The sequence below is a fragment of the Copadichromis virginalis genome, linkage group LG20, assembly GCF_057382275.1.
Source record: "Copadichromis virginalis isolate Kocher_CV1m ecotype Utaka linkage group LG20, C_Virginalis_male_GT1.1, whole genome shotgun sequence".
Lineage (NCBI taxonomy): Eukaryota > Metazoa > Chordata > Actinopteri > Cichliformes > Cichlidae > Copadichromis > Copadichromis virginalis.
In genome coordinates, this window is record NC_140637.1 from 8,937,693 (window position 1) to 8,965,001 (window position 27,309).

The window sequence follows — 27,309 nt, forward strand, 5'->3', positions numbered from 1 at the left end:
TTGATCACGCGGACTGGGAAATGTTTCACGTGGCCGCCAGAGACATTGATGAATACACAGACTCAGTCTGTGGATTTATCAGGAAATGCGTGGAAGATGTCGTCCCATCCAGAACAGTCAAATCCTTCCCAAATCAAAAACCCTGGATTAACGGAGATGTTCGCGCGGCACTGGCGGCACGGAACACCGCCTTTGCCTCCGCGAACACATCGGACTACAAACACGCACATTACCAACTCCGGAAGACGATCAAAGCAGCCAAACGTGAGTACAGGGACAGGGTGGAGCAACAGTTTGACAACCCTCGGAGTATGTGGCAGGGACTAAACACGATCACAGACTTTAGAGGGAAAACCAGCACACCGCAGACCACGGCCTCTCTATGTGAGGATCTAAACGTATTCTACGCTAGATTCGACACAGCGAACACCATGAGACCGGACAGTGTGCGCACCGCGGATGACGTCAGTGCGCACACTGTGTCTGAGGAGGATGTGCGGAAGTGCTTCAGGAAGGTGAACGCACGCAAAGCTACTGGTCCGGACGGGATTCCCGGCCGCGTCCTCAGGTCATGCGCGGCTCAGCTGGCTGGAGTGTTCACACACATCTTCAACCTTTCCCTCTCTCTGTCTGTAGTCCCAGCCTGCTTCAAAATGGCCACCATCGTCCCTGTACCCAAATCCTCCACCATCTCCTCATTGAACGACTGGCGACCTGTAGCCCTGACCCCCATCGTAAGCAAATGCTTCGAGAAGCTGGTCAGGGACTTCATCTGCTCTGCACTACCCGACTCACTGGACCCTCTACAGTTTGCATACCGCCACAACAGGTCCACTGATGATGCCATAGCCCTGACACTACATACTGCCCTGTCACACCTGGAGAAGAGAGACACGTATGTGAGAATGCTGTTTGTAGATTACAGCTCAGCATTCAATACCATCGTTCCCTCGAAGCTGGACAGGAAACTGCAGGATCTAGGACTGAGCAGCTCCCTCTGCAGCTGGATCCTTAGCTTCCTGTCTGACAGACGCCAGGTGGTCAGACTGGGCAGCATCACCTCATCCCCCATCACACTGAACACTGGTGCTCCACAGGGGTGTGTACTGAGCCCTCTCCTGTACTCACTCTACACCTACGACTGCACAGCCACTAACAACTCCAACATCATCGTGAAGTTTGCGGACGACACTACAGTGGTGGGTCTTATCACCAACGGTGATGAGACAGCTTACAGGGAGGAGGTCAGCGCCCTGACCCACTGGTGTCAAGACAACCATCTCACCCTCAACGTCGCAAAGACAAAGGAGTTGATAGTGGACTTCCGGAGGTGCAGAGAAGTACACACCCCCATCACCATCAACGGCGCTGCTGTGGAGAGAGTGAGCAGCTTCCGGTTCCTTGGTGTACATCTGGCTGAGGATCTTACGTGGTCAGTACACACAAACAAAACAGTGAAGAAGGCCCAGCAGCGCCTCTTCTTTCTCAGGAGACTGAAAAGATTCGGCATGAGCCCCCGCATCCTCAGGACCTTCTATCACTGTGCCATTGAGAGCATCCTCACTGGATGCATCACCACCTGGTATGGCAACAGCACCGCCTACAACTGCAAAGCTCTCCAGCGAGTAGTGCGGTGCTCTGAACGGATAATTGGAGGTGAGCTTCCCTCCCTCCAAGACATCTACAGGAAGCGGTGCCTGAGGAAAGCGGGGAGGATCATCAAGGACTCCAGTCACCCCAGCCATAAACTGTTCAGACTACTTCCATCAGGAAGGAGGTTCTGCAGCATCCGGTCCCGTACCAGCAGACTGAGAGACAGCTTCTTCCATCAGGCCATCAGACTGCTGAACACGTCATAGACACCTCAGCTTCACTACTGGAACTTCAACATTATGCACTCCACACTGTATATAAATGCCACTTGTTTTGCACATATTCAACTCTGTATATTTTATATATTTTATTATTATTATTATTATTATTATTATTATTATTATTATTATTATTTATTTATTTTTTTAATTTTTTTTTAACTATTTAATTTGTAAAAATGTGCATACACACACACACACCACACACACACACACACGTAGGAAAATATTTAGTATACACATCCAGAAATGCATACACTATTATATATTGTACATATATTTATTAGTTTCAGGTTGGCCATTCTTGTATTTTGCTCGTTTGTGTTGTTGTGTTTGCACATCTCTGTTGCTTGTGGGGCTCGCACACAAGAATTTCACTCGCATGTGCTGTGCCAGTGTGCCTGCACATGTGATGTGACAATAAAAGTGATTTGATTTGATTTGATTTGATCTGTGTACGCTTGCTATACTGTACTTTATATGATACATGTTTATTCACCACGCCATATGCACCACAAAATAAATTAAACTCGTGTATGTATGTTTACGTTGATGTAATCGAATTTGGGTTTGGTTTGTTAGTTGCTAACGCATGCATTACAAAGCTCCAGGGTAAAATCAGTTTAGTGGAAGTTCCTATACATTCACAAAGCCACTTCATTAGGTACAACTGCTTTAATGCTCATTTATGCAAAAATCAGCCAATCACGTGGCAGCTACACAGTGCATTTAAGGATATAGACATGGTCGGGATAACCTGCTAAAGTTCAAACCACGCATCAGAACGAGGAAGAAAAGTGATTTAAGTGACTCTGAACATGACGTGGTTGTTGGTGACAGACGGGCTGGACTGAGTATTTCAGAAACTGCTGATCAGCTGGGATTTTCCTCCACAGACATCTCTAACATTCACAGAGAGTCATCTGACTAAGAGGGAACATCCAGGGAGCGGCGGTTCTATGGAATAAAATGCCTTGTTGCTGCCAGAGGTCAGAGAAGAACTGCTACAAACTGATAAGAAGGCAACCACTACTCAAATATCCGCTCACCACAACCAAGGTTTGCAGAAGAGCATCTCTGAACCCAGCACAGCAAACCTTGAAGCAGATGTGCTACAGCAGCTGAAGACCACACTGGCAGCAACCTCTATCGACTTAGAACAGATAATGCCTGATTTTATGAATCTTGATTTCTTCTACAACATTCACATCACAATCACAATTTTGTGTAAACAACATGAAAGCACGGATACTTCCATCCTTGTTTTAAAAGTGCAGGCTGGTGGTGTAATGGTGTTGGGGATATTTTCTTGGCACACTTTGAGCTCCTTTGTACTACATGACTGTTGTTTAAAGGCCAACAACATATTCTTGACCTGAGTATCCAGTGTACAACACATCGGGTCATGAAGCTCAAATCATCTCAAACTTGTTGAAAGCATGCAACAAAAAACTATAAAGCAGTATTGATGTAACTGATGAAGTCGCCAGTGCACGTGTGTCTTCCATGTACCACAATCACAGTAAATGTCATACGAGTATGTCAGTGCTCCAACTATCCACAACACAAACTGCCCCAGCTCACAACATCTGTGCAGTCAATACATCACTATCAATACATCCTTAATTTCTAAAGTGAATCTAAAGTGTATACAATGTGTATACAGTGACAAATATGCCAATAATTATCACTAACTCCTTTTTTTGTTTTTGTTTTGTTTTTTTTGCTTTACAGTCTCATTTGGGTTATTGTTTAGCTTTCACGGTGCAAGTAGTATATAATTTAGTAATTTCAGCATTAACTTGTAAAATAGCAAAACCCTGAAATTGAAGCAGTAAAATAGAATTTAGCCATCATTCATTTTATGAAGTATCAGAGGTTTTACTTTATTCAACAAACTCCTTCAAACATGATGACGCCATGGTGTCTTTGTCTCAGACTGGAGTTTGCTGTTCCAGTGAAGCTCTGGTGTGCCATCAAAACTGCTACACACATTCACTACTGGGAGTTTGCCAGTACAAGCACAGTCTCTGCTGCTGGCTACAGGAGCAGTTGGGGGGTGGGGGTTACTTTGCTCAAGGGCACCTTGAACTGATCCTGTTGGGGTGCCAAACAGTGCTATTGCTGCCACAACCAGCTGACCCTAAAGCCAGTTTTATGCATGTGTGTTCGTGTGTCCTTAAACTGTTGTCAGCACGCGCATGAATGGTGTGTTTAATCTCTACGAACACAAGAATTACCCAGAGAACCGACAGACTGAGACAAACTCAAAGACAGCATGAGAGTGAAATGGAAAAGGAAGACAAAGACAGCGAGGAAAGAAAGTATGGACGAGTGAGGAAGTAAGAAAGCAAGACGGGCAGAGAGAGGAGAGACGTCCCAGAACTCTGGCGTACATAGATATTATTCATTGAGAAGATATGAATACACCCTCAAGTGCAATGCTTTGAGCCACCTGAGAGTACACACACGTACTTATGAACACAGAAGCACACAGAAGTGCTGTACACACGCAAATAATGCGCAAGCATGAGTAGGAAGAAAAGCTGTTGAAGCACAGACATAAACTACACTCGCACACGCCTGCTGATAGTATACAACACATTCAGTACATGCACAGCCACGCACCAGGAGAGGGAGGAGGGAAAGAGGAAAACTGAAAAGAGGAGAAATGAAGTGAAGAGCAGAGCTGAAAGGGTTTCACCATGGAAGAGGAACAGCCCATGAGAGTTAGGTGAGGAATGCCAGGAGGGAAACTGAAGAGGAGGAGAGGATAACACATGAGTGAATATGGAATAAGGGAAAGGAGGGAAACAGAAAAGAAGAAGAAAAGAGAGGACGAAGGGAAAGAAAGAGGGAGAAACTGAGTAAGGAAAGCCACAAAAATGGACAGAAGAATTATTACAAAGGATGAAAATGAAGAATTCATTCATCCACCCAAAGATGGGTAGAATAAAAGGAGAAGGAGAAGAAAGGGGTGGGTAGAGGAGGGACGGGCAGTCACAGATAACACACAGCACACAATGAAAGTGACAGCTTTGCTCCGAGCTTGACTCTGGCTGACTGTTGTTTCATTATAATCTCATAACTGTCAAATCCTGGAGCAATGGAGAGAGGGGAGAGAGAGGAACGAGGAGAGAGGGCAAAGCATGCTCATCGTGAGAGAAACACAGTGAGAAAATTGGAAATGAATCCATAAGTCTGGTTCAAGCGAGCTGAGCGCACACTGTGAGACACCAATGGAGACAAGGGTGAATGCACACAAATATACAAACATACATGCAGTTGTGACACACACACACTCAGCGGTTTTGCTTGTTGCCAGACTTCTTCACTTACTCACCGTTGCTCCTCTTTAATCGCAAGTTAGTTCATTTGTTAAAAACGCGCAAATTCATATTAATTCCTTTGTTCACTTGCACTTTTGCTCACACTCCAGCTCATTTACTCAGTGACTTATTTATTGACCCAATCGGCCTTTTTTAATGATTTTTCTTTTTAATCTTCAGTTTAAATTGAGTGTGACAGGGGCGGACTGAGATAACAATTCAGCCCAGGACCTCATCCTAGGACATTATGTCTATCCTACATTAAAAGAGCAGTTATTATGATCATATGTAAGTTAAGAACGTAATATTGGGTTTTAAATTTCAAATATTGTGAATTATGAGTTTTGTTGTTACAATATTAAACATGGCCAAAGTCATAAATACTGAGGTCAGTGTGTGTACAAGCTGAAGCTTCAGACTGCTCCAAATGCTCTGGCTCAGATCGTTTCTTCTAGTCTTGGACCTGTATGATGTCACTGAGAACAGATATCCTTAATATAGTTATCTCACGCCCACAGCTCTACTATGAGTGACTCATTCACTCAGCCATGTTCATCCCTTCACTTCCTCCATCACTTATTTCTTGATTGTTTGCTTTAATTTACTCATTCCTCTTACTTCCTTCTTTGCTCAATGGATCCCTCACTCGCTCATCCAAAATGACATCAAGTGGAATATGTATAAACCGTGATCATTGCTGGTATCAGAACAGTGTAAATAGGGTAGGAGGTCACACACAGTCCCCAGCCAGCATTCATCTACTAATGTTTTGTGACAGAATACAAACACAGCACTATCCAGGTCCTTAAAACAACAATGCTGCACTCGTTTCTTTTCCTCTTCCCTTTCTTTGTGTTCAAAAGGCTTTGATCATTAACATCAGTATCTTTACTGCCTCCCTAAAAGGGCTTTATTCTTTTATCCCGAAGCTAAGAGAGAAATACACACAAACAATCAACAAAGTGTGAAAAAAAATCTTAAAATATTAATTTAAGAAAAATACAAAACAAAACAGGAATTCAGTTTAATCTCGTTCTTCAGCGCATCTCACGGCTGCGTGATGAACAAGTTATGCTGAGAAGCTGACGGAGGTGATCCTGTGGCATATGTCATCAGGAGAGACAGCACATTTGCGAAGCAGTAAGACAATTTAATGGGATATCAGGGATATCTGACTCTTCCTGTCAGAGTCATGCACGCTCTCGATTCCCGGCTCGATAGATTTTTAATTGTGCAAAATTGCTATGGCAACTTGGACTGCACTTAGCCTGGATCCTGCCAATCAAACGGTGTTTGCAGTGCTGTGATATTGATCTCTGCTTATAACTACACGCAGTTCCCATTCTACCAAGAAAAATGCCTAAAACAAAACGCCAGTTTTACGCCAAACGCTAACAACAGTCTGGAAAAATGGCAACCATGGTGACTGATACAAAAATTAGATATGACATCACATTAAAGATTATCCTCAGCAGCCCATCTTTGAAAGTTTTCACTGCTCAGTTGTGTTTTCGTTTCCACAGAAAGTCCCCATTACACAGAAAACATGTCTTTCTCACTACACTTTGAAAATGTGTTAGGCCAACATCAGTCTGTTATCTCGCATTCTATCAGGTAAATGTAACCTGAATAACAGCTCGATTTCGATCAATATTTCTCTTTTATCTGTCTATACTACTCTTTTTTGGCTTTGTCTCCAGTAAATCATTGTGTCAGCATGGCATACATGCACATGGGATGGGTTTCAGACTTAAAAATACTTTTTAAAACATGTATCTTTGATAAGGACAAAAGAAAGACGCAAAAGGAAAAGGTAGAAGTAATGCAAAGAGCTCAGCCAAGTGGCATGCAGCCTTGTCATCCCACTTTCTCACTCACTTACAAACCTGTGGCGTTGGACTCCTTATCGTCACAATATTTTTTACACTGAATAAAGCTGCAGAGCAACCTAAACTGACTGCAAACACACACTCACACACATGCACCCTCCCTCCCTTCTCTCACTTTTTTCCCTTCATGGTCTCTTACCCGTGACGGAGATCAGCATGGGAGCCACCAGCGGCCTGTTGTTATCCAGTTTTCGGCTCAGTCGGATCTCTCCGCTGGTGTGATTCAGGAGCAGCAGGTGAAGCTCATTCCCCCTTTCGATGGTGTAGTACAGTCTGTCTGACACGTCAGGATCGTGGGCAGGTACCCTCCCTATTACCCCGGTGGGGAAACTGTTGGACCGATTGGACACAAAGTTGTTGAAAATGATTTGAAAGTCTTGTAGAGTTGGCCTGTTGTCGTTCTGGTCCATTAATCGGATTCGGACAGTAGCACGGCTGACTAAAGGTGCTGACGTGGCCTGGACCACAATGACATACTCGTTGCGTGTCTCATAGTCAAGATCAATGAGTGACGTGAGCTCTCCTGAAAAGATGTCCATCTGGAAGATCTCTGGGATGTTGCCCTCTACAATTTGGTACATGATCTGAGCATTGGCACCCTCATCAGGGTCGGTGGCTGTTATCTGTGCCACCACAGAACCCACAGCACTGTTTTCTTTTACTAAAACCTCAAAGTCATCAGCGGGGAATACAGGGGCGTTGTCATTCACATCGAGGACTGTCACCTGGATGTGGACAGGAGTTTGCTGAGAGGGTACACCGCGATCAACAGCGTAAGCAGTGAGCTCATAGAATGGCACGTTCTCGCGATCCAAACGTCTGCTATTTCGGACGATCCCAGATTTTGGTTCAATGGTAAAGTCTCCACCCCCATCCTCACCGTTTTGGAAGGTGTATTGAACACGACCGTTGGCGTGTGCATCCCGATCGGTGGCTGAGATTTGGAGAATACTGGTGTAGGAAGGGGCATCTTCACTCACTGTTCCCTGATACCTGGGACTGAGGAACTGAGGAGCGTTGTCATTGACATCATTAACATTCACCTCAACGTATGTCGTGTCGGATTTCTGCGGTATGCCGTTGTCTTTGGCTGTTATAGCCAACGTGTAGGTCATCTGGTCTTCATAGTCAAGCTCTGCCTGGAGTGTTATGGCTCCTGTTGCTGGGTCGATGCGAAATTGCGGGATATTGTCCTCGAGGAAGTACGTGATTCGAGCATTCTCGCCAACATCGTCGTCTGTGGCACTGATCACGACTATGGTGCTTCCAGGTGGCTGGTCCTCGTTCACACTAACAGAGTAATGGGCGCTTTGGAAAACAGGGCGGTGTGTGTTGGCGTCTGTGATGTTGACGTGCACCTGACAGGTGTCATGGAGGGTTCTGTCTGAGGCAGTGACAGTGAGAACGTAGCGCCGCTCCTGTTTGTAGTCCAGTGGGAGAGCTAGAGAGAGAAGCCCACCCCCTCCCGCCGTGCTGATAGCAAAGCGGTTTCTGGTGTTTCCTCCTGTTATCTGGTAGGTCACGGCACTGTTGACGTCACGATCGACAGCTGTGACAGTCACTACGCTGGTGCCAACCGCTGCGTCCTCGTTCAGTCTGACATAGTACTCCTTTTGGAGGAACTCAGGGCGGTTGTCATTAACATCCATCACTGTTATAGTCACACTGGCTGTAGCGGAAAGAGGGGGCATGCCATAATCCCTGGCCTCCACACCAAAAAAGTAGTGCTCCACAGATTCTCTATCAAGAATAGACTTTACGGTGACCCAGCCTGTTGCAGCATTGATAACAAATGGGGTGTCAGAGCTTGTGCCAGTTAGCCTGTACTCCAGACGAGCATTGTCACCAGAATCTGTATCAATGGCCTGGATGTGGAGGATTGAACTACCAATCGGAGCGCTCTCAAGCACTGATGCCTGAAATGGTGTGGAGACAAAGATGGGCGGATTGTCGTTGACGTCTGTCACTTGGACGCTGACAATCCCAGTGTTGTTAGAAAGAGGTGGCCGCCCGTTGTCCTGTGCACGAACGCGGAGCGTGTACTCTCGTTCGGCCTCATAGTCTAGTGGTGCCACCACCTGGATCTCACCAGTGACGCTGTCAATGGAAAACTGCCCACGGCTGTTGCCACTGATGATGTTGTAGTGAACAACAGCATTACTATCTTTGTCCCGGTCTGTGGCGCTGACACGGAGAATTTCAGAATGAGGCCTGACATTCTCCTTCACTGCCACCACATAGCGTTTCTCACTGAACTGTGGCACATTGTCATTTTCATCCAGCACGGTGATGAAAACTTTAACGGTAGCAGAGCGGGGCCCCGGATCTTTCCCCTGGTCGCTGGCTTCCACCTGCAGGGTGTAGTGTTCATTCGTTTCCCGGTCCACTGACCCACGGGTTGTAATGAGGCCAGAGCGAGGGTCAATCTCAAAGGCCGCCCGTGCCATTGTAGCTGAATCACCAACAAACCGGTAACGAATATTGGCATTGGATGGGGAGTCTGAATCAGTCGCTCTCAGCTGTAGTATGGGATAGCCTTCCTCCACATTCTCCCTAATCGTCTCCCTGTACTCTGACTGCTCAAATATAGGAGAGTGATCATTCCGGTCTGAAACAGTGATGGACACCATTGTGGTGCCAGAGAGGCGAGGGGAGCCATGATCAGTCGCTGTGACCCGGAAGTAATGTAGGTCCATATGCTCTCGGTCAAGAATCTGAGTGGAGGTGATGAGGCCGGTGTCTGGGTGAATGTGGAAGTAGTCGGATGATCGACTGTTCATCAACGGAGCCATTGTGTAGCTCAGCCTGCCTGCATCTCCTCCATCTGGGTCTGAGGCGGACATGATGATCACTGATGTGCCAGGCGGCTGGTTTTCAGCCACATGTACTTGGTAGGTGTACTGGGAGAAATGGGGATGCCTATTGGCTGCACGTTTCGAGCGAGACCATGGCATGAAAATCTTTCTCTCAGTCTCTCCCTGTGAGGTATCATCATCTGCTACGATTATCAGTCGTTCCAGGCTCCTCTCTCCCCTTGAACTGTGCTTTTTCTTTTCCTTCCCCTCCACCTCCCCTCTGCCTCCTCCCTGGTGGCTTTCATCCCCCTGGCTTTCTTTCTTCCCTATTTTGCTATCTGGCTGTGTGATGGTGGTGCTACTGCCCCTGTCCTGACCCTTCTCTCCCTTTGCCTCATTCTCCTCTGCCTGGCTTGCCTTTGTTATTCTCCTTCCCCTCTCCCACTCCTCCTCCTCTGCCCCTGTTTCTCTCCCTCCCATCAGCCGCGCCTCTCTCTGGCCCTCCCCCACCTGTAATTTTCCTCCCCAAACAGAGGCAACAGCAACAGCGGACCCCTCAAAGCCCTCTTCCTCCCTCTGCCTTTCTCCTTTATCTCCCATCTGCCGCCCCGTTGCCTGTCCGACACCTTCGGGCTCTAGTGGCACTTGCTTACCGGGTTTTAATTGCATATGTGCACCGTCCTCGCGCGCGGTAGCTGAGCAGTCAGTGGAAATGCTACCAGAGCATCCTGGGTGAGCCATCGCTCTCTGTGCGCTTTCCCACTGCGTTTGACCAGGCCACAGCGAATTTTCTATTTCAGACTCATATCTATTTCCCCCGCCGCCTCTCTCCTCTTCCTCATTATTATTATTATTATTATTATTATTATTATTATTATTATTATTATTAGTGTTGGACTTGCTCCACAAAAACACGCGCTCAGCGTCTGGAGGAGCTGTCCGTCGTGCTGAAAGCTCCTCTACACGGGGGGAGTGTAGCGAACGCGCAGACCATGTGGTCAGGTTAACTGCCGAGACGAGCGACAGGTACTCTGCTGCAGGCTGCACTGCTGCTTCAGAGTGACTGGGAGATGTAGCGGGAAACTTAGCAGGCGAGGAAAAGCCTGAGTCACCGGCAGACTGTGTCTCTGAAGTTGCTCTCACTTTTCCAGCAGACAGACTGAGCGCTGTGACTCGTCTCCCACTTTCCCAGCTCTCGTCTGTTTCTGTTTGAGTGGGCGCTGTTTCAGTAACTTCAGAGCCAGAGTATTCAGAGTATTTTGACGCGTTTTGGGGGACTGTGGTTTTGTTGGATGGGGACTGCTGGCAGGGCGTCTCTGAAATAATGCTGCTGAGGGCAATTTGGATGAGGCGCTTCCTCGGAGCTATGCCTCCCTCGGGTGTCGTAAATTCAGCTAAATATCCACCCCCCATTTCTTCTCTGTCTAAACAACCAGAGCCACCACTGGGACCCACCCTGTCCGCCCTGCTCTCTCTCCGGGTTTGACTGCTCTGCCCCTCGGTTCCTGGTGCTGATTTCCCCCGCTGAAGCTCATTATCAGTACTACACGAGAGCTTCAGTATCAGAAAAGCCAAACCATTATCCGGATAATTAGATAAATGAATGTGTTTGCTGCTGTGGCTCATCCCTCCCCCTCTCCCATCATTTACCTCTCTTTCCTTCCTTTCATGAATAACTCTGGCACGCTTAGACCTTGCTTCACAGAGAGGAGGTAACCAACAACCTAGATTGCTAATCTCCTCCAGCGCGCTACACCTGTATGCTTCCCTCCCCTCATCTCCCCCACCTCTCGGCCCTCCTCCATTCTCTCTAATGCACCCCGTCAAACTGCTATCGTCACCCCTCTCCCTGCTTCTGTTGGGATCGATAACATTATGCCAGCCCAAATGAGAACAATTACCAGCCCTCCTGTTCACGCTGACTGAGCCATCCCAGCGCTTCGCCTTGTTGCCGTTCCTGTAAACTAGCTGTTGCTGAATGTTGTGAAAATTACACACGCAATCCAATTGAGATGCCCGGACACAGTCTGGATTGTTGGTAAAAGTAGGTTTGAATGTGTTTGAAGCATCAGCTTGGGGTGAAATGTATCCAGAAAGAGAATGAATGCAGTGAGAGAAACCAGCTGGGACGAGGCCAGGTGAGGGAATGCTGGCCACGGAGAGGGGTGGTTTGTAGGGGCACGGCCAGTGTGTCGGGGAGCACCATGCAGCAAGCAGTCTCTTCACCTCAGGAGCCCTCTCCCTCACCTCTCCCCCTCTCCTCCCTCCACTTCCGGGTGCCCCGTTCAGGCCAGAGGCGTGCACAAAGGCTCCGGCGGCACCACGTTTGGCGAGGTGTGGTCGCGACGCCGGCCACCGTTGCGCGCACGCTCTAGTCCTTTGTACTGCCCGTTTTTTACCGTTTTGAACCAGCGAGGGGGTGGAAACAGGTGAAGTGGGAGGTGAAACAACGCCCTTTCTGCCCAGCCTTCCTCTTTCCACTCTCTCTCCTCCACCGACGCCATCGGAGTTCAACCTGCTCCTAATACCGGGGTGGAGTTGGAGAGTAGGTGGCGATGGAGCCGGAGGGCGGTCTGCAGTCTTCCAAAACGTCCCGACTCCTTTCGGTCCTTCTTTCCGCCTCCCCTTCGCTCCATAGCGCAGATATCCTCTCAGCGTCTCTCCCGCGCGCTGCACTCCCGAGCATCCCTCTCTCTGTATCCGCTCCACGGTCCACCTGCTTGGGCGTAGATTCCAGCTGCCCCTCGGCGACTCCCTTGCCTCCTCGCACTGGTGTTGCTGTTGCTGCTGGCTCACTTTACCGGCGTCTCGATAGCAGAGGCCCGGGATCCATCTGTTGGAAACTCCTCCTGTATTCACCGTCCCCGGGGTGAAGGCGAACAAAGGGCCGAGGAGAAGCAGGTGGAGTGCCAGAGATGAGAGCAGGAGCGGGGTAAAGCCCGGTAGCGGTGCAGCCATTTAGTCTTCTCCTTTCTCTGTGTCTCCCCTCCTTTCTCCCTCTTCCACCTCTGCCTATTCTCTCTTTCTCTCTCACGAGTGTGCCTTCCCTTCTCCCCCGTTACTTCTCTCTGTCCTTCGTTCCGGCTATGTGGCCAGTTCCAGGACCGCCAGCACCGCCCGACACCTTCCCCCAGGCTCCCCCGTCTCTCTGTCGGCCTGGAGAGTTGGCATCTACCCGCTGTGGTCCGTGGAGCTGGAGGTCTGAGCGTTAGGAGCGGCGCGGCAGCAGCATCTCTCCTCCCGTTCATTCACATCCAACATGGCTCACACACTCACACCGACTGACTGACTGGCTGGCTCACACACTAGCCTTCAGAGTGTGTGTGTGAGTCCGCACGTATGTGTGTGCGCGCTCCTCTAGCAGTGGCTGTGGCAAGCTACTATCCACCCATCCACACACACTCACACAATCACGCTCTCCTCCTCTCTCCTTTTCCACCCCTCCCCCTATTGCTTGCATCTCTATAGCCCCTCTCTCTCTCTCTCTGATAATGGTTGGCTCCGGTGCGCAGGGCTGTTACACAGCACCCGCGGCGGTCGCCATGTCCACAACTGGAATATGAGCTAGAAAAAAACCCTTATCTTACACAATCTCGCCGTCATCGCCGTATCAGCTGCCGTACTGTCGTCCTAACACATTTCCCCCCAGGTCTGTCACCTTTCACCTTCTAGGACTTCAGCAATGAAGTCCTAGAAATTAGACTTTGAATTTATTTCATTTTTCATGCTAAAAAAGAGAAATTTATACGAGCAGTTTTGGATGGATTATAGAAGAAAAAGTAATTTTTAGAAACTTTACTGCAAGGGGAAAGACTGTTCAGTCTAGTCCTTCTGTAATAAATCATTTTGCTTCATTGATATATTCGGGATGTTTCATTTCCTGGAAATACATCAATTTCTCCGTTTTTTCTTCTTCTCCATTTGCATGTGCTTTGGTCTCACCCGGTCAAGCAGCATCTTATATTCTAGTGCGGTGATGTAAGCTTAGGTTAGCTCAAGGAAAAGTGACGTCATCTCTCTCTTGCATCCACGAGTAATTCACAGATACACACACACACACAGAGAGAGAGAGAGAGAAAGAGGGGGGAGTCCCTGAGGTGTCACCGCCACTTTTTACTCTAAGATTATTGTGACGATATCAGTGTTAAAGGCACATGCGCGCAATCCGACAACATTCCTAATTTAACACTAATTCGCTCATGGTTAAATGGGCAGATCCATTTCCTGATACTTATTGAGAAAAAAAATTATGCAAATATGCTGGCTACAAATTTCCCCTATCTACTCACCATCTTCCCATTCAGTACCAATTTGTAATGCCGGCTGGGTGGTGCAGTTTTTCTAATGACACGGATGAAGCTGAATGTGATTTATTCCTGTTGATGGGAGGAGATGCACAAGGCGTGTCAGTCTGTTCTGGCATCAGCGCCCAGAAAAGAAAAAAAAAGGCATCCAAAATCTGAGCCCTATGGTGCTGCCAGCATCTGTGGATGCATGCGCATTCACACGTCCTTGCCTTCCTTGAGTCTGTATGTTACACTGATTTCTATTACATTTGATAGAAGGTGATAGAAAGATGAGGGGAAATCCCCAAACCGGAGCAATTCTTTCATTTCTCATTCCCTTGAGGTTTTAGTCGTGTAGTCTTGTCTGACTCAGTGGTTCTCAACATGGTATGAAAATAATTTTTCCATCAGTTGAAAAATATCCTGCAATATTAAATAAAATTGCACATGTGCAGATGGGGAATGCTTAGCAAATATAGCATATTAAGTCACTTGTGTGAGACAACCTCAATTCAATTCTTTCCAACAGTCCAGCAGCTGGTCTTCTCATCTCCCAGATATTGTTTAAAAAACAACAACAACAACAATGGCCCTGCTCCAACTTTTTTGAGATATGTTACTGCCATCAAAATCAACATGAGCCAATGTTTTTCTTAACATGATAATTTTCTCCACATTAAACATAATACTGTGAATAAAATGCAAGTTTATAAGATTTGCAAGTCAGTTCATTCTGTTTTAATTGGCATTTTGGGCAGTGAGAGTGGGAACTAGATTTATTTTATTTTGCAAAGGAATCCCTGCCCTAAAACGTTTGATGAGCCCTGGTCTTAGCATGCAAAATGTAAAATGAGAATCCACCCTTACATGAAGCTCAGGCATAACTGAACCTCCTTTTTGATTTTTGTTCTTATTTAACTAGACAGCATTTAATATATTGGACTTTTATAAGGCAACTGGAGAAACGGGTGTTAAGAATGACTGACCAAAGGTAATATAGAGATATGAATTAATCTGTGATACTAGTGAAACAGCTGTGTCAACCATCTATGTGCATGCAACATTGTTTTCTAATTGTTCTGACTTACTGTTATTATTCAGTTAGAATACGTAGTACAGGACGTTACATTCAAAGTGGGCATGATGTAACGTGATTACACCTCAGTTATAACAGACACACACAAACACACTGGTCAAATATCGTAATGAGCTGTCTTTCCTCTTTAAGCTGAGATGTAACCGCAGCTGTGTAAATCAAATACAAATGTCACAGATAACGTTCCTGCAGTGAATGTGGGTTTATCCGTCTGTGTGTGGCTCAGTCAGCCTGGAGCCTTGCCTCTCTTTTTCTTTCTTTCCTTTTGTCCTCAAAGCTGATAGAAGCTTGGAGCACCGCCACAGCAATATGGTACTCCGAAATGCATATTCTCATTTTCCAGAAAAGATTTGGATGCACTAAAAAATAAACAAAAAAAGAAAAGAAAAGTCCTCTCCCTCCCTCTCTGGGTGTCAGCAGCTTGCCTCCACCCTCGCGCTCTGGTCCCTGGGATTTGCTGCCATTTTTTTTTTCTGTCGTGCTTCCAACATCCTCACACGCCAGTGTCAGTGAGTGTGATTACTGTGGAATGTAGGTTATTGTGGCGCAGGCTGGCGGCGTTAACAGGATTTGGAAGGGGAACGTGTCGGGGGAGCATGAGGATGTCTAGACAAGTTGTGACTAGGCAGCGTGAGAAACAGTGTGACAGGTATTATGCAGTTTACCCATTCAGCAATGACAGTTTAGATGTAATGATAGCTTTTTCAGAAACACCGCGGAAGCTTCTCTTTGCTACCCGTCAGTGAAGGTCAGAGGTCAAAGTGGCCCATGGCGCACTTAATCAGGGCAGGTGGTTGCCGACATGGGAGACTGAGCCTCCAATTAAAGCGAGGTCTTTTTTTTTTTTTTTGCTGCACTGTCACCAAAACTACAGAAACTGAAATAGCATATTGTTACAGCATTCCTCGCTAGGAAATTACCACACTAAGGCTGTTACAGTTTTAATTTCAGTCACTGCAGCACAATTACCAGTAATTAAATCTTATTGTTATCCTCTTTCAGTGTGAGAATGCAGCTCAGTTATGCAAAAGCTATGTTATATTTCCCGTGTCTGCAGCTGACAAAAGAAGAAGTCTGCAGATTTCAAAGAAAACATTAACCGTTTAACACTAAATTCTTAAATTGAAATTTTATTGTCCTAAAACTGGGCCAGACTATAAAATCGCTGGTAATTAGGGATCTTTGTTTTCAGAATGAAGCAACCTGAGGCATTCAAATTTTTGGCGGCATGAGAGTTTGCGCTTGAGATATTAAGACGTAACCACTTTTAGAGCACACACTACAAAGTAACAGAGCTCTTTGATAGGCTAATATTAAAGTGTGCATGTACAGCTCATCTTATACTCTCTATGCCAATACCATGGGAGGTGCCATTTAAAAAGCATATTTCACGTAAATAAAAATTCCCTTCACATTATAACTATTTAATCCCGATTTGCTCTTGAAAGACTTTGAGGTATTAATAGCCTCCAGTTTATCAGGGCACATAAAATCCAGACAGCAGTGAATCCACCGAGGAACATTTTCTGGCATGAAGTAATTCTGGGTCCTATTCTTGAGGATAGACAGTCAATTATATCGACTCTAATAACAGCAGAATGTGAAAACTTGAACAGCCTGTTGGTTTAGAAACTTGCTGAGATGTAAACAGACCCCAGCTGAATACCAAAATAAAATTATTTGCCCATTAAACAACAAAGATCTCATTTGCACCGAGGAGTACACCATCAACCAAGGACATAATCCTAATATATATAGGAGGGGACAGCCACACTCTTCGACTCCAAAATATTCTGAGATAATAAAAATCTATTTTCAAAAATCGAAAGCGAGGATAGAAACATTATTCACTTCCTGTCATGGTATGCAATGGTAAATGGTAAATAGCCTGTATTTGTATAGCGCTTTACTGGTCCCTAAGGACCCCAAAGCGCTTTACACATCCAGTCATTCACCCATTCACACACACATTCACACACTGGTGATGGCAAGCTACATTGTAGCCACAGCCACCTTGGGGCGCACTGACAGAGGCGAGGCTGTCGAACACTGGCACCACCGGGCCCTCTGACCACCACCAGTAGGCAAACTGTGGGGATGTTCCATGTCCTCGCTTCCTAGTGTCCGTGAACCCCGTGCTCGCTGCCCTCTTGTTTCCGCACTCTTCCTGGGGAATCTCAGAACACTTTCCATGTGGCAAGCTCACACTCACTGAATGACTAGCTGGGAAACTGATGCGAAGTCTCACGCCATGATCCAGCATTGATGGGAGCTCAGCCACACTGCTAAGTAGCTTCCCCGACGAACCTTGATCAGCTGCAGGTGTGTGATTATGCCTCCATAGCAGGAACAACCCTCCAGGCCTGGTGTCCCAGGAAAACCAGGACGGACGGACGGACACACGCGCACATGCACTCACGCGCACACACACACACACACACACACACACACACACACTGCTCTACTTTGGCCAGAAGAAGAGATCCACGTAAACAGTCCTCAGTTATAGCTTTACCAGAGTTTAAGAGCAGTAAAAAGTCGCACTTTGGGAAAAACAAAGCATCATGTCAGGAGTCATCACTGATAAACACTGACATAATGATCATAATGATCATTCCAACAAAATCTCCCAGGAAATACCAGAAAATGTCACAGCTGAGTAATGAACGAAAAGTCCCCGAGGTCATGTGAAAATTCCAGTTCATGAAATTTCTTGTTTTTGTACGTAACATACAGGAAATGCTTCTCCCTAAGCAGAATGACCCTGGGTCCCAAGACCTGGGTCCTTGACATAACACCCTCCCCCCCCCCCCCTCCCCCCTCTGAGGGCCGGCTCCTGATGCAAAAAAAGACCAACTAATCCAATAACAAAGTTCAACAACCCAGGGTGGATAGTGTGGGGTCCAGTACCGAGGGCCAGAAACCAATTTTCTCAAGCTAACGAAAAGAATCTCAGTTCAACATTTCAGATGCCTGACCGCGCTTCCAGCAGTGGTAACAAAACAGATCAAGCGGTTGACCCGGTGGGTGGCAACAATAACAAATAACCTCAGGTGGCCTGCCCCGGGTCCGGCAGCAGCGAGACAGTTCTGGTGGCACACACACACACACACACACACACACACACACACACACACACACACACACACACACACACACACACACACAAGAACAAAGGGACAGCAGCACACACACATGACCATCCAAAATAAACAAGTCCATAGCCTGCTCATGAACCCTGGGTCCCCAGACCCAGGTCCCTAATGAAAGTTAAGCTTCATTAATGTTGCCACCAGTTGTTGATGTTGAGAAAGTTAACACCATACTTCAGCCAGAGCAGGCATGAAAAAAATTGTTTTGATGGGTTTTTTTTCCTTTAAGTAAATGATATTTTCTCTTAAAGGTGTACGACAGCCATTTCTACTGTCAGTTCAGGTGAAATAGTGTTATTCAATCCATCTCCAACACAGAGCTGTCATAGTAAAGTTACCTGGAAAGTTAATAACCTGGAGATTCAGCCAGCAACTAAGAACAGGCTTATTGTAAATGTAATGTTTTCACTCTGTTTTATCTCTGAGAAATCCCACGTGTAGCCTGAATGACGTTTCAGTCATTTACTGTATGTTGCCATGCATGTATAATTTATGTAACTTGCAGAGGTCCTATAGAAGACCTATGACACTCACACTTACTGTTGACCCACTTTGACTCTGTGGTTACAGCCTTGGTACGGTATTGGCTAATTAACAGTTTATTGCTCAGAGACTCTAATGAAGAGCGAGTGACCTGACAAACCCTCATTAAACCTAAACAACACACTGGAAGTACAAAAACACACATTCCTAGAGGAGTGCGTGAACTACCAAAAAGGTGGACTTCTAGTGATAACTCCGTGTGTTCAGCCCTCAGTAATATTCAGTCTTATTACATCACAGATATTAAGACCTTGAAGAATCCCCAGTCCACCCTTGAAAACGACATTATAAATAGCTCTGGCTGTCAAATCAAATCAAAATCTGACGTAAATCAGCGGCGGCCGATTCCTGCTTCTTTGTTGCTCTAATTAAGCAAACACAAATGATTCGGCATGCCTCATTAAATAAACACAAAATTTTAAAAATCGTGTTTACATTTTATTTGATAATTCCTTTTTATTTCTCTAATGACAGCCTAATAGGATTTACCATTCACATTCTTGCATGTGCAACTGTTTTGTGTACCTTTATTTTTATTCTCAGCAACTGGACAGATTAATTAGGTGAAGTCTAATTGACGGAGCGCTGAGTGACAGTGTGGAGGGAGTGCTGTGCCACTTACAGCTATTTATAATGGATCAGAGAGGAGGTACTGGCTATAAACACTAAACGAAAATGACTGACAGACAGATACTACAGGACCCAGTGGGACACTGACATCAGAGAGAGGTAGAGAGAGGTCGATGGCAGGAGGGTGGAAGGGTTGAGAAAGGGGCAGAATGATAAGCTGCTGTAACGCATAAATCTTGAAAAATTTCTGTGGGATTTTTTTTCTTTTCCCCCGGAGGTTTCCTTCTGCCCACACTGGCTATTATCTGTGAAATAGCTAAGCTAACATTTTTAAACATGAATGTGGATATTGATATTCAAGAAAGTGTAACCACTGCAAGAAATACAGCTGCAACAAGTGAGAAAGAGTGAGATGGAGAAGAAGAAAAGAAGGGGGGTGAAGTCCACATAATGGAGATTTAATAAAGAATGTTCATTTTGAGTGTATCATTGTCAACAATGGTACCACTTCATAACAGCCTATGATTTATGGTGTAACTTCACAGCATTTACCATGTAATTCTTATGAAACAAGGGTGTAATTTTCAAATCAATTCAATATATAAATTTTATTTATATAGCTTGAAATCACAACAGCAGTTTCCCCAAGGCGCTTTATAATCTATGGTAAAGACCCTACAATAATACAGAGAAACCCCAACCATCAAATGATTGTCTTTGAGTAAGTGCTTGGAGACAGTGGGAAAGAAAAACTCCCTTTTAACAGGAAGAAACCTCCTGCAGAACCAGGCTCAGGCTCTGCCGTGAGCAGATGGGGGTGAGGGAAAGAAGAGGTTAATAATAACTCATGATGCAGAGTGGTGTGTAAGCATAAACTTACACATACTTAAGGAGAAAAACATACGACTAATAATACTACTCAAAATACTTTAGGGATATTTTAAAAGAAAGCAGACATCAACTGTAATATGTGAGCATTCTTTTTGTACCTTAAAGACATTTTAAGGAAATGTTTCTCCTTCTTAGCTTGTAATTACACATTGTTGTTGTTAAGGCTATTGTGCTGCATTAGTGTGACTTTTATGTCTTAAATTGTCAATACGCATTATTTATTAGGGCTGAGAACTGGAGCACCACGAGTGTCCAAATGAATTAAATAACTACATCATTACATAATGAATTAAACGTGTCATTCAAATTTTAAAATATCTAATTGGAAATAAGTGAGTATAGAGAATTAATTAAATATCAGTTCATTTCATTTTAAACATTTAATACATTATAAATTTGCCATTTCAATTAATTACTTAATGGTGTATTTATTTAAATAATTTGGCACTTGTGGCAACTTGTGGCCCTCCACAGTGAGACAAATCCATTATTTTATTTACAGGTGCATTTATTTCATTTGTGTTCAAAGCTCTTTAGAATTTAATTAAAAAGTTCCATGACTTAAAAACTTCTCCTATAAAACTATCAGTTATTGTTTCATTTTTCTAACTGCACCTAAAATTGACATTTTATTAGAAATGATCATTTTAGGTGCTACAAATTGCGCCTTAAATTTTAGACACAGTACTGTGCAAACGTTTTAGGCAGGTGAGGAAAAAATGCTGTAAACAAAAACTGGAAGAGTTAATCATTTATTTTTTTCAGTCAACAAAATGCAGTGAATGACCAAAAGAGAAATATAAATCAAATCAATATTTGGTGTGTAACTACCCTTTGCCTTCAAAACAGCATCAATTCTTCTTGGTACACTTGCACACATTTTTTTGAAGGAACTCGGCTGGTTGGTTGTTCCAAACATCTGTAGGAGAACTGACCACAGACCTTCTGTGGATGTAGGCTTCCTCACAGCCTTCTGTCTCTACATGTAATCCCAGACACACTCGATGATGTTGAGATCAGTGCTCTGTGGGGCCATACCATCACTTCCAGTACTTCTTCCTTACGGTGAAGATAGTTCTTAATGACTTTGGCTGTGTGTTTGGGGTCGTTGTCCTGCTGCAGAATACATTTGAGGCCAATAAACAATCATTTATATTTCTGAAAGCATTCTTTGTTTACAGCATTTTTTCCTCACCTGCCTAAAATTTTGCACAATACTGTATTTACATGTGAAATGGAGGGAAATTACACCATAACTTGTCGGCTGCATTATGTATTATGTATGTATGTATTATGTATTATGATTACAGGTACAACTTGACAACAAAAAGAAGCCTACTCACTCAGGTCATGCAATTACATAAACCTATCCAACTATCTGAAAGTCTGAGAAAAAACGCTATATTTTTTAATATAAATGGACCAAATGCATCTAGATAAGTGGGGCAGATTCCTGTTTTAGACCGGTCTGCCATTATAGAGTGAGCAGGACGAGGCTGACAAGGTGTTGCTCAACACATGAATATTTTTCTTTTCCTTTTTCCATTTCCCCTAGATTTCTTTTTCACAGGTACAGTTCAATGGGTGAAAAGTGCTAGCTATTTATGTCTGAAAAGGATGTATTCTTTACTTTTCATTCATTTTTTTGGTTTGTATGTCAGTGGAGAAAAATATTGAAGCTGTCATTTCTACAACTGCTAATTTTTTACATGTCAGTTCAAAGTGATGGCACTGACACTAAAACAACACACAGACACACACAAATAGCAAAAAAACAAACAGAAAACAGGGATGCATTGCAGACACATGCTTTACAGCGCTGTTTGTTCTGGTTGTTCAGGACCATGGAAAGCTGCCTGCTGCACAACACTGGCAGTACCCTAAAAAAATGAACTCTCTGGCTCTGGCTTGTTAATATCATGAGTCAGTGTGCAGCCTTTAATAGCACACCACTCGTCATGGAGTCAGAATTAAGCAGAACTAATTCAAATGAGAAAATCTTATTCCCGGGTTAGTTGAGGTAATGTGGGTCAGGAACAGCTGGGTGCTGCCGCAGATCAACTCTGCTGCCGTCTGCTCTGCAACCCATTAATAGCTGCATTAATGCACACATGAACTGAATATCTAACAGTATTCTCTAAACAGGAAAGTAACGTGTCTTTCACGCAGTTTCATCTGATTGTTTGATGGGTTTGAAATGGCCTGATGTTTTGTTAACTCCTACAAAACAAAAGGCTGCTGACAGAAACTATTTTATGCTGAAAAAAGCGCAAGTGTGCAATGAGAGACGTGCTATGAACCCACATTCAAATTGAATCAGTAGAGGCAGAGAGCAGGCGTTCATTTGTGTTTCAAAAATCGCTCTGCTTGGGGGGAAGCAGTGCTGCATTTCCTGTATGTTACGCACAACAACAAGAAATTTCATGAACTGGAATTTTCACATGACTTCGGGGACTTTTCTTTCATTACTCAGCTGTAACATTTTCCCGCATTTCCTGGGAGATTTTGTTGGAATGATCATTATGAAAGCTTTGCGGTTTTGTTTTGTTTTTTTCCTCCACCCATACATGGGCTGGGAAAGTGACATCCAACACTTAAAATACTGTATCTCTAAACAGCTTAGAGACGCAGCTGGTGGGATGTTACTGCTTATCAGTGATGACTCCTGACATGATGTTTGTTTTTCCAAAGTGCGACTTTTTACTGCTCTTAAACTCTGGTAAAGCTATAACTGAGGACTGTTTACGTGGATCTCTTCTTCTGGCCAAAGTAGAGCTGTGTGTGTGTGTGTGTGTGTGTGTGTGTGTGTGTGTGTGTGTGTGTGTGTGTGTGTGTGTGTGTGTGTGTGTGCGTGTGTGTGTGTGTGTGTGTGTGTGTGCGAGCGATGCAAGTAGGCTGGTCTCCATGTGGTGATGGATCAATAACCGTCTGACTCCTCATGGGAAGTCTCCTCGCTGCGTTCTTTCTGTCGGTGTGGGTTTCCATGGGAACAGCCAGTGAAACTGTGCGCGCACTGTGCATGTGTGTGAGGATGCACAGATTGGAGAATTACTGCTCTTGTGTGCATGCGTGCATGCATATGGGGGTGTGTGTGTGTGTGTGTGTGTGTGTGTGTGTGTGTGTGTGTGTGTGTGTGACTGAAACAGAGAAAGAAAGAGAGACAGGAAAGATGAAAAGGTGAGCACGGAGGTCAGGAGCGATGACAAAAAAAGAAAGCTAAAAAAAGAGGAAACACGAGTACAGAAAAACATGAGCCCAGACTCACACACACAGTCATGCATAGACACGCACAAAGAGAGAGACAGATAAGCATCAGACAGGAACAAAAAAAAGAAAGGGACAGTCTTAAGGTCGTCTGGCGTCCTCATTGCTTTTTTTCCCGCTCGCATACACTCTGATTGCCTGCTGCCCTCGGCCTTTTGCTTTTCCGTCGATCCATTCCACAGAGAGAGTATGAAGGGGGGGTTGTGAATGTGGTGGGGCAGGCCATAGGCTGTTTATAACCCTGCCTCCGCCTCCCAGCAACCCCCCCCCCCCCTCAAAAACCCTACGAGATCCTGAGGAGGCCAGCAGGTGGCCACTGGCCGGCTGCTCATCTGTCCAGTTTGGAAGTGATGCAGTAGTGATGCATATTTAACACAGGGTGGAGGTGACAGAGGTGGCACAGTGTGTGTGTGTGTGTGTGTGTGTGTGTGTGTGTGTGTGTGTGTGTGTGTGTGTGAGAGAGAGAGAGAGAGAGAGAGAGAGAAAGAGAAAGAGAGAGAGGGAGTGCGAGGTGAACAGGTCCTGCTATTCAGACAGGCAGTCAATGACAGAAGAGCCACTTGCTGGAAAAGCCCCCCTCTAACATCCTTCACACACACACACACACACACACACACACACACACACACACACACACACACACACACACACACACACACTTTACATGGCATATGGCAGCAGCTGCCCAGTGTGTGTTGCGATTGTGTGAATTAGAAGCAGAGTCGAGCACATGAATAATGAGCCTCGTCTCTTTTCGGGGACGCGCCTCTCATAATGAAAAGAAGAAAGAATGATGGGAAGGAAAGAGGTGAAAGCCTCCCGTGGAGCTTCTCCTGTGATCCATAACTGTGATTTACCAGCTGGCTACTCGTTTCTCCCTTAACATGAATCTGCTATAATAGTGTTTAATATTAATTTAATGAAGCCACCCTACAGCACACAACTTATTTTAAGTATAATCAATAATAAAAGTTTGTATTATTTAAATGAAAAATCCAGTTTTTGTAATAGCTCTGCTTTGTTATCGCCCCTTTCTAACATTGCTCAATCATTTGGCAAGATCAGAGTTAAAATACAAAAGAACGCATCTATGATTGTGAGGGTTACTGTTAATATTCCATTTATAAATTCCCAGTTTCTTCTGTAATTGGCTGTAAAAATCGAACATGATCAGATGCTCCGACATCCTTTATGTTTAAATTAGCTACCATGCTAATCCATGCTAATTAAACTCCAGGCACTAGCTAACTGCTAGCTAACATTATGTCAATTTCTCTCATGTATGTTGCTATTATTTTGATGGTATGGTGTATATTCTGATATAAAACACCCTGAAATGACTTGATGGGTATGAGAGGAAAAAAATAGTTTTAATCAAACAGTTCAAGTAATAGATTTTCCACAGGCAGCATATCTCTGCAACAGACTGTGTGGTGCACCAAAGTAATAAAAAACAGTAAGGAATATCTAAAAAGCCAGACATTTTATTGTTGCTGCAGAAAAAAAACACTGAATGTACTAACAGGTGATGAGACTAAAGAAAGCTGCTCAGTTGCTGGATGTGTGAGTAGTAGTACCTTAATGTAAGTCATTCATTTGACTATGACAAACTACATTCAGGCTTAGCTGTCGCAATATTGTTTTCTGTTCCTTTTCTGCTTGTCAGAATTAATTTATTGCAGCTACTGCAACTGCATAAGTTAATTTTCTATTTCTGATTATGTGCTGTTTTTTCTCTATTTTTTTCCGAGTTTTTTTCTCGTATATGAATTTTTATTCATTTTACATATGTCATAGGTTTACACCACACTTCCTGCCTTACCTGGTCCTTTCCTCGCTTCACCCTCTCTCTGTAATTTTAATTTTCAGACATGCTTCCTTTGTTCCCATTTTCATCCTCTGTCTCTCACTCTCGCTCTTTCTTTATTACCTCTGGCGTCCAATTGGCCGCCATTGTACTGGCTCCAACCAAAAATGATGTCATTAATTATTCTGGTAGAGATTATGTGATTAAGTGTGTGTTTGTGCGCCTGTGCCTGCGCCCTTGCCTGCAACCGAATGTGTGAGTGTGTATGTGTGTTGTATCTGGCTAACAAGTTATTGGATTTAAATGAGGGTGGAGAGTCTGCATGTACGGGCATGTATGAACAATGTAACTGCTGAAAAGACGCTGAGTAAATAAAAAAATAAAGACTCAAAAAGCACTGGCATCCAAAGATCAAACCTCCAGACCACCAGCTGAGATCTTTTAGAGGGGAAAAAACAACACTACAAGAACAACAAGCACACACTCACAGAATTTCTATACACTTGTATTCAGGTCATAACGTTTTGTTCATGAAAAGAGAGATAAGGAGAAATCTAAGGGAGTATAAGAGGAGAGGACAGAAAGACATGAAACATTGAAGTGGGGAAGAAAAGTAAGTGGAATGACAGGAGAAATGAATGCAGATTGAGGGTGTGAGGTTGAGAACACATGGCTGAACAGATAAACAAATGTGTTTCAGGACCCCGTCAGTGTCAGAGGAAGACTGTGATTCATCATCCCGTGTGTGAGAGACAGAGAGGAGGGGAGGGGACGGAAAGGAGGGTTTATAGGCCAGCTGTGTGTAGTCTTTTAGTCAGTCGGTGACCTAAATCACAGAATAAAAAGAGAGAGAGGGAATAATAGGAGACTGGGTGAGAGGGAGAGTGAGAAGAGGACAGGTTATGGATACATCAATATGGGAAAGAGGTAACTTAACAGGGAGTGAATCAAATGAAAGAAGGAGGGGAAAAAGGGATATGACATACAGGTTTTTTTAAAAAGGTGTGTTGACAGAGAAGGAAGGAAGATTTGGATGGGGGGGTGAGAATGAGAGAAGAGAGTGACAGAGAGATGACATTTATGCGGCTGAAATTATGCAGTGTAGATATAAATATCTGGGCTTGTTATTCATTCTTTGCCTCTTTTACATTTCCAGAGCACAAAAAACTTTCTAACCAGCTCACAACACAAACACACAACTGCTCCCTGCAGCCAAAGCTCTCTGTTTCTGTCAACGCAGCATCACAACATAATATGCATAAAGAAAGAACAAATATTTAAAGCATGCCAGGCTGTAAATTGAAGCCATACAGAGAGGTAATTAGTTACATTAGGATAGTAAAGTGCCCTTGACACAAAATGCCATATTAACTATTTATCACCGCGTTGCAAATTAAAGAAATTCATCTTTTTAAATAAATAAATTGCTGGGATAGTGTTGGGGCTCATTATACAGAAGCATTTGTACACATACACAACCTACACAGATGAAAAGAGACAGAATCAGTGTTTTTCTCCATGTAAATAGCGCCATGGTCGAATAATTATATTTGTGATTCAGAGCAGGGAAGCTAAGAGGAATCAGAAACAAGGGCAGAATCCATTAGCATCACTTTGAGGCTTCGTATCTTCTCGTTGCCCCACAAGCTCAATACAGCATCAGTGCCTATAGGCGCCAGTTCTCTAAGGCGATAATTCAGCTTGGGCCACGCAGAGATTTTGCTCTGATGATAGTAGAAAAAAAGAAAATGTGAATTACGTTTGTTTGACTGAGATGTACTCACACACTTGAAAGCTGGTTGGTTGTTGAGATCAG

The 27,309-nt window shown here is 44.5% G+C and overlaps 1 protein-coding gene across 2 annotated transcripts in view; it reads right to left on the minus strand.

Moving 5' to 3' along the window:
• celsr3 (cadherin, EGF LAG seven-pass G-type receptor 3) overlaps positions 1-13,278 on the minus strand; it is a 130,088-nt gene extending 116,810 nt beyond the window's left edge. For both annotated transcript variants that reach the window (XM_085443180.1, XM_085443179.1), the window contains exon 1: positions 7,229-13,278. In XM_085443180.1, the coding sequence (XP_085299306.1) occupies positions 7,229-12,842 (5,614 nt within the window). In that variant the 5' untranslated portion in view covers positions 12,843-13,278. The remainder of the gene's footprint in view (positions 1-7,228) is intronic.
• Between the last annotated feature and the right edge of the window lie 14,031 nt (positions 13,279-27,309).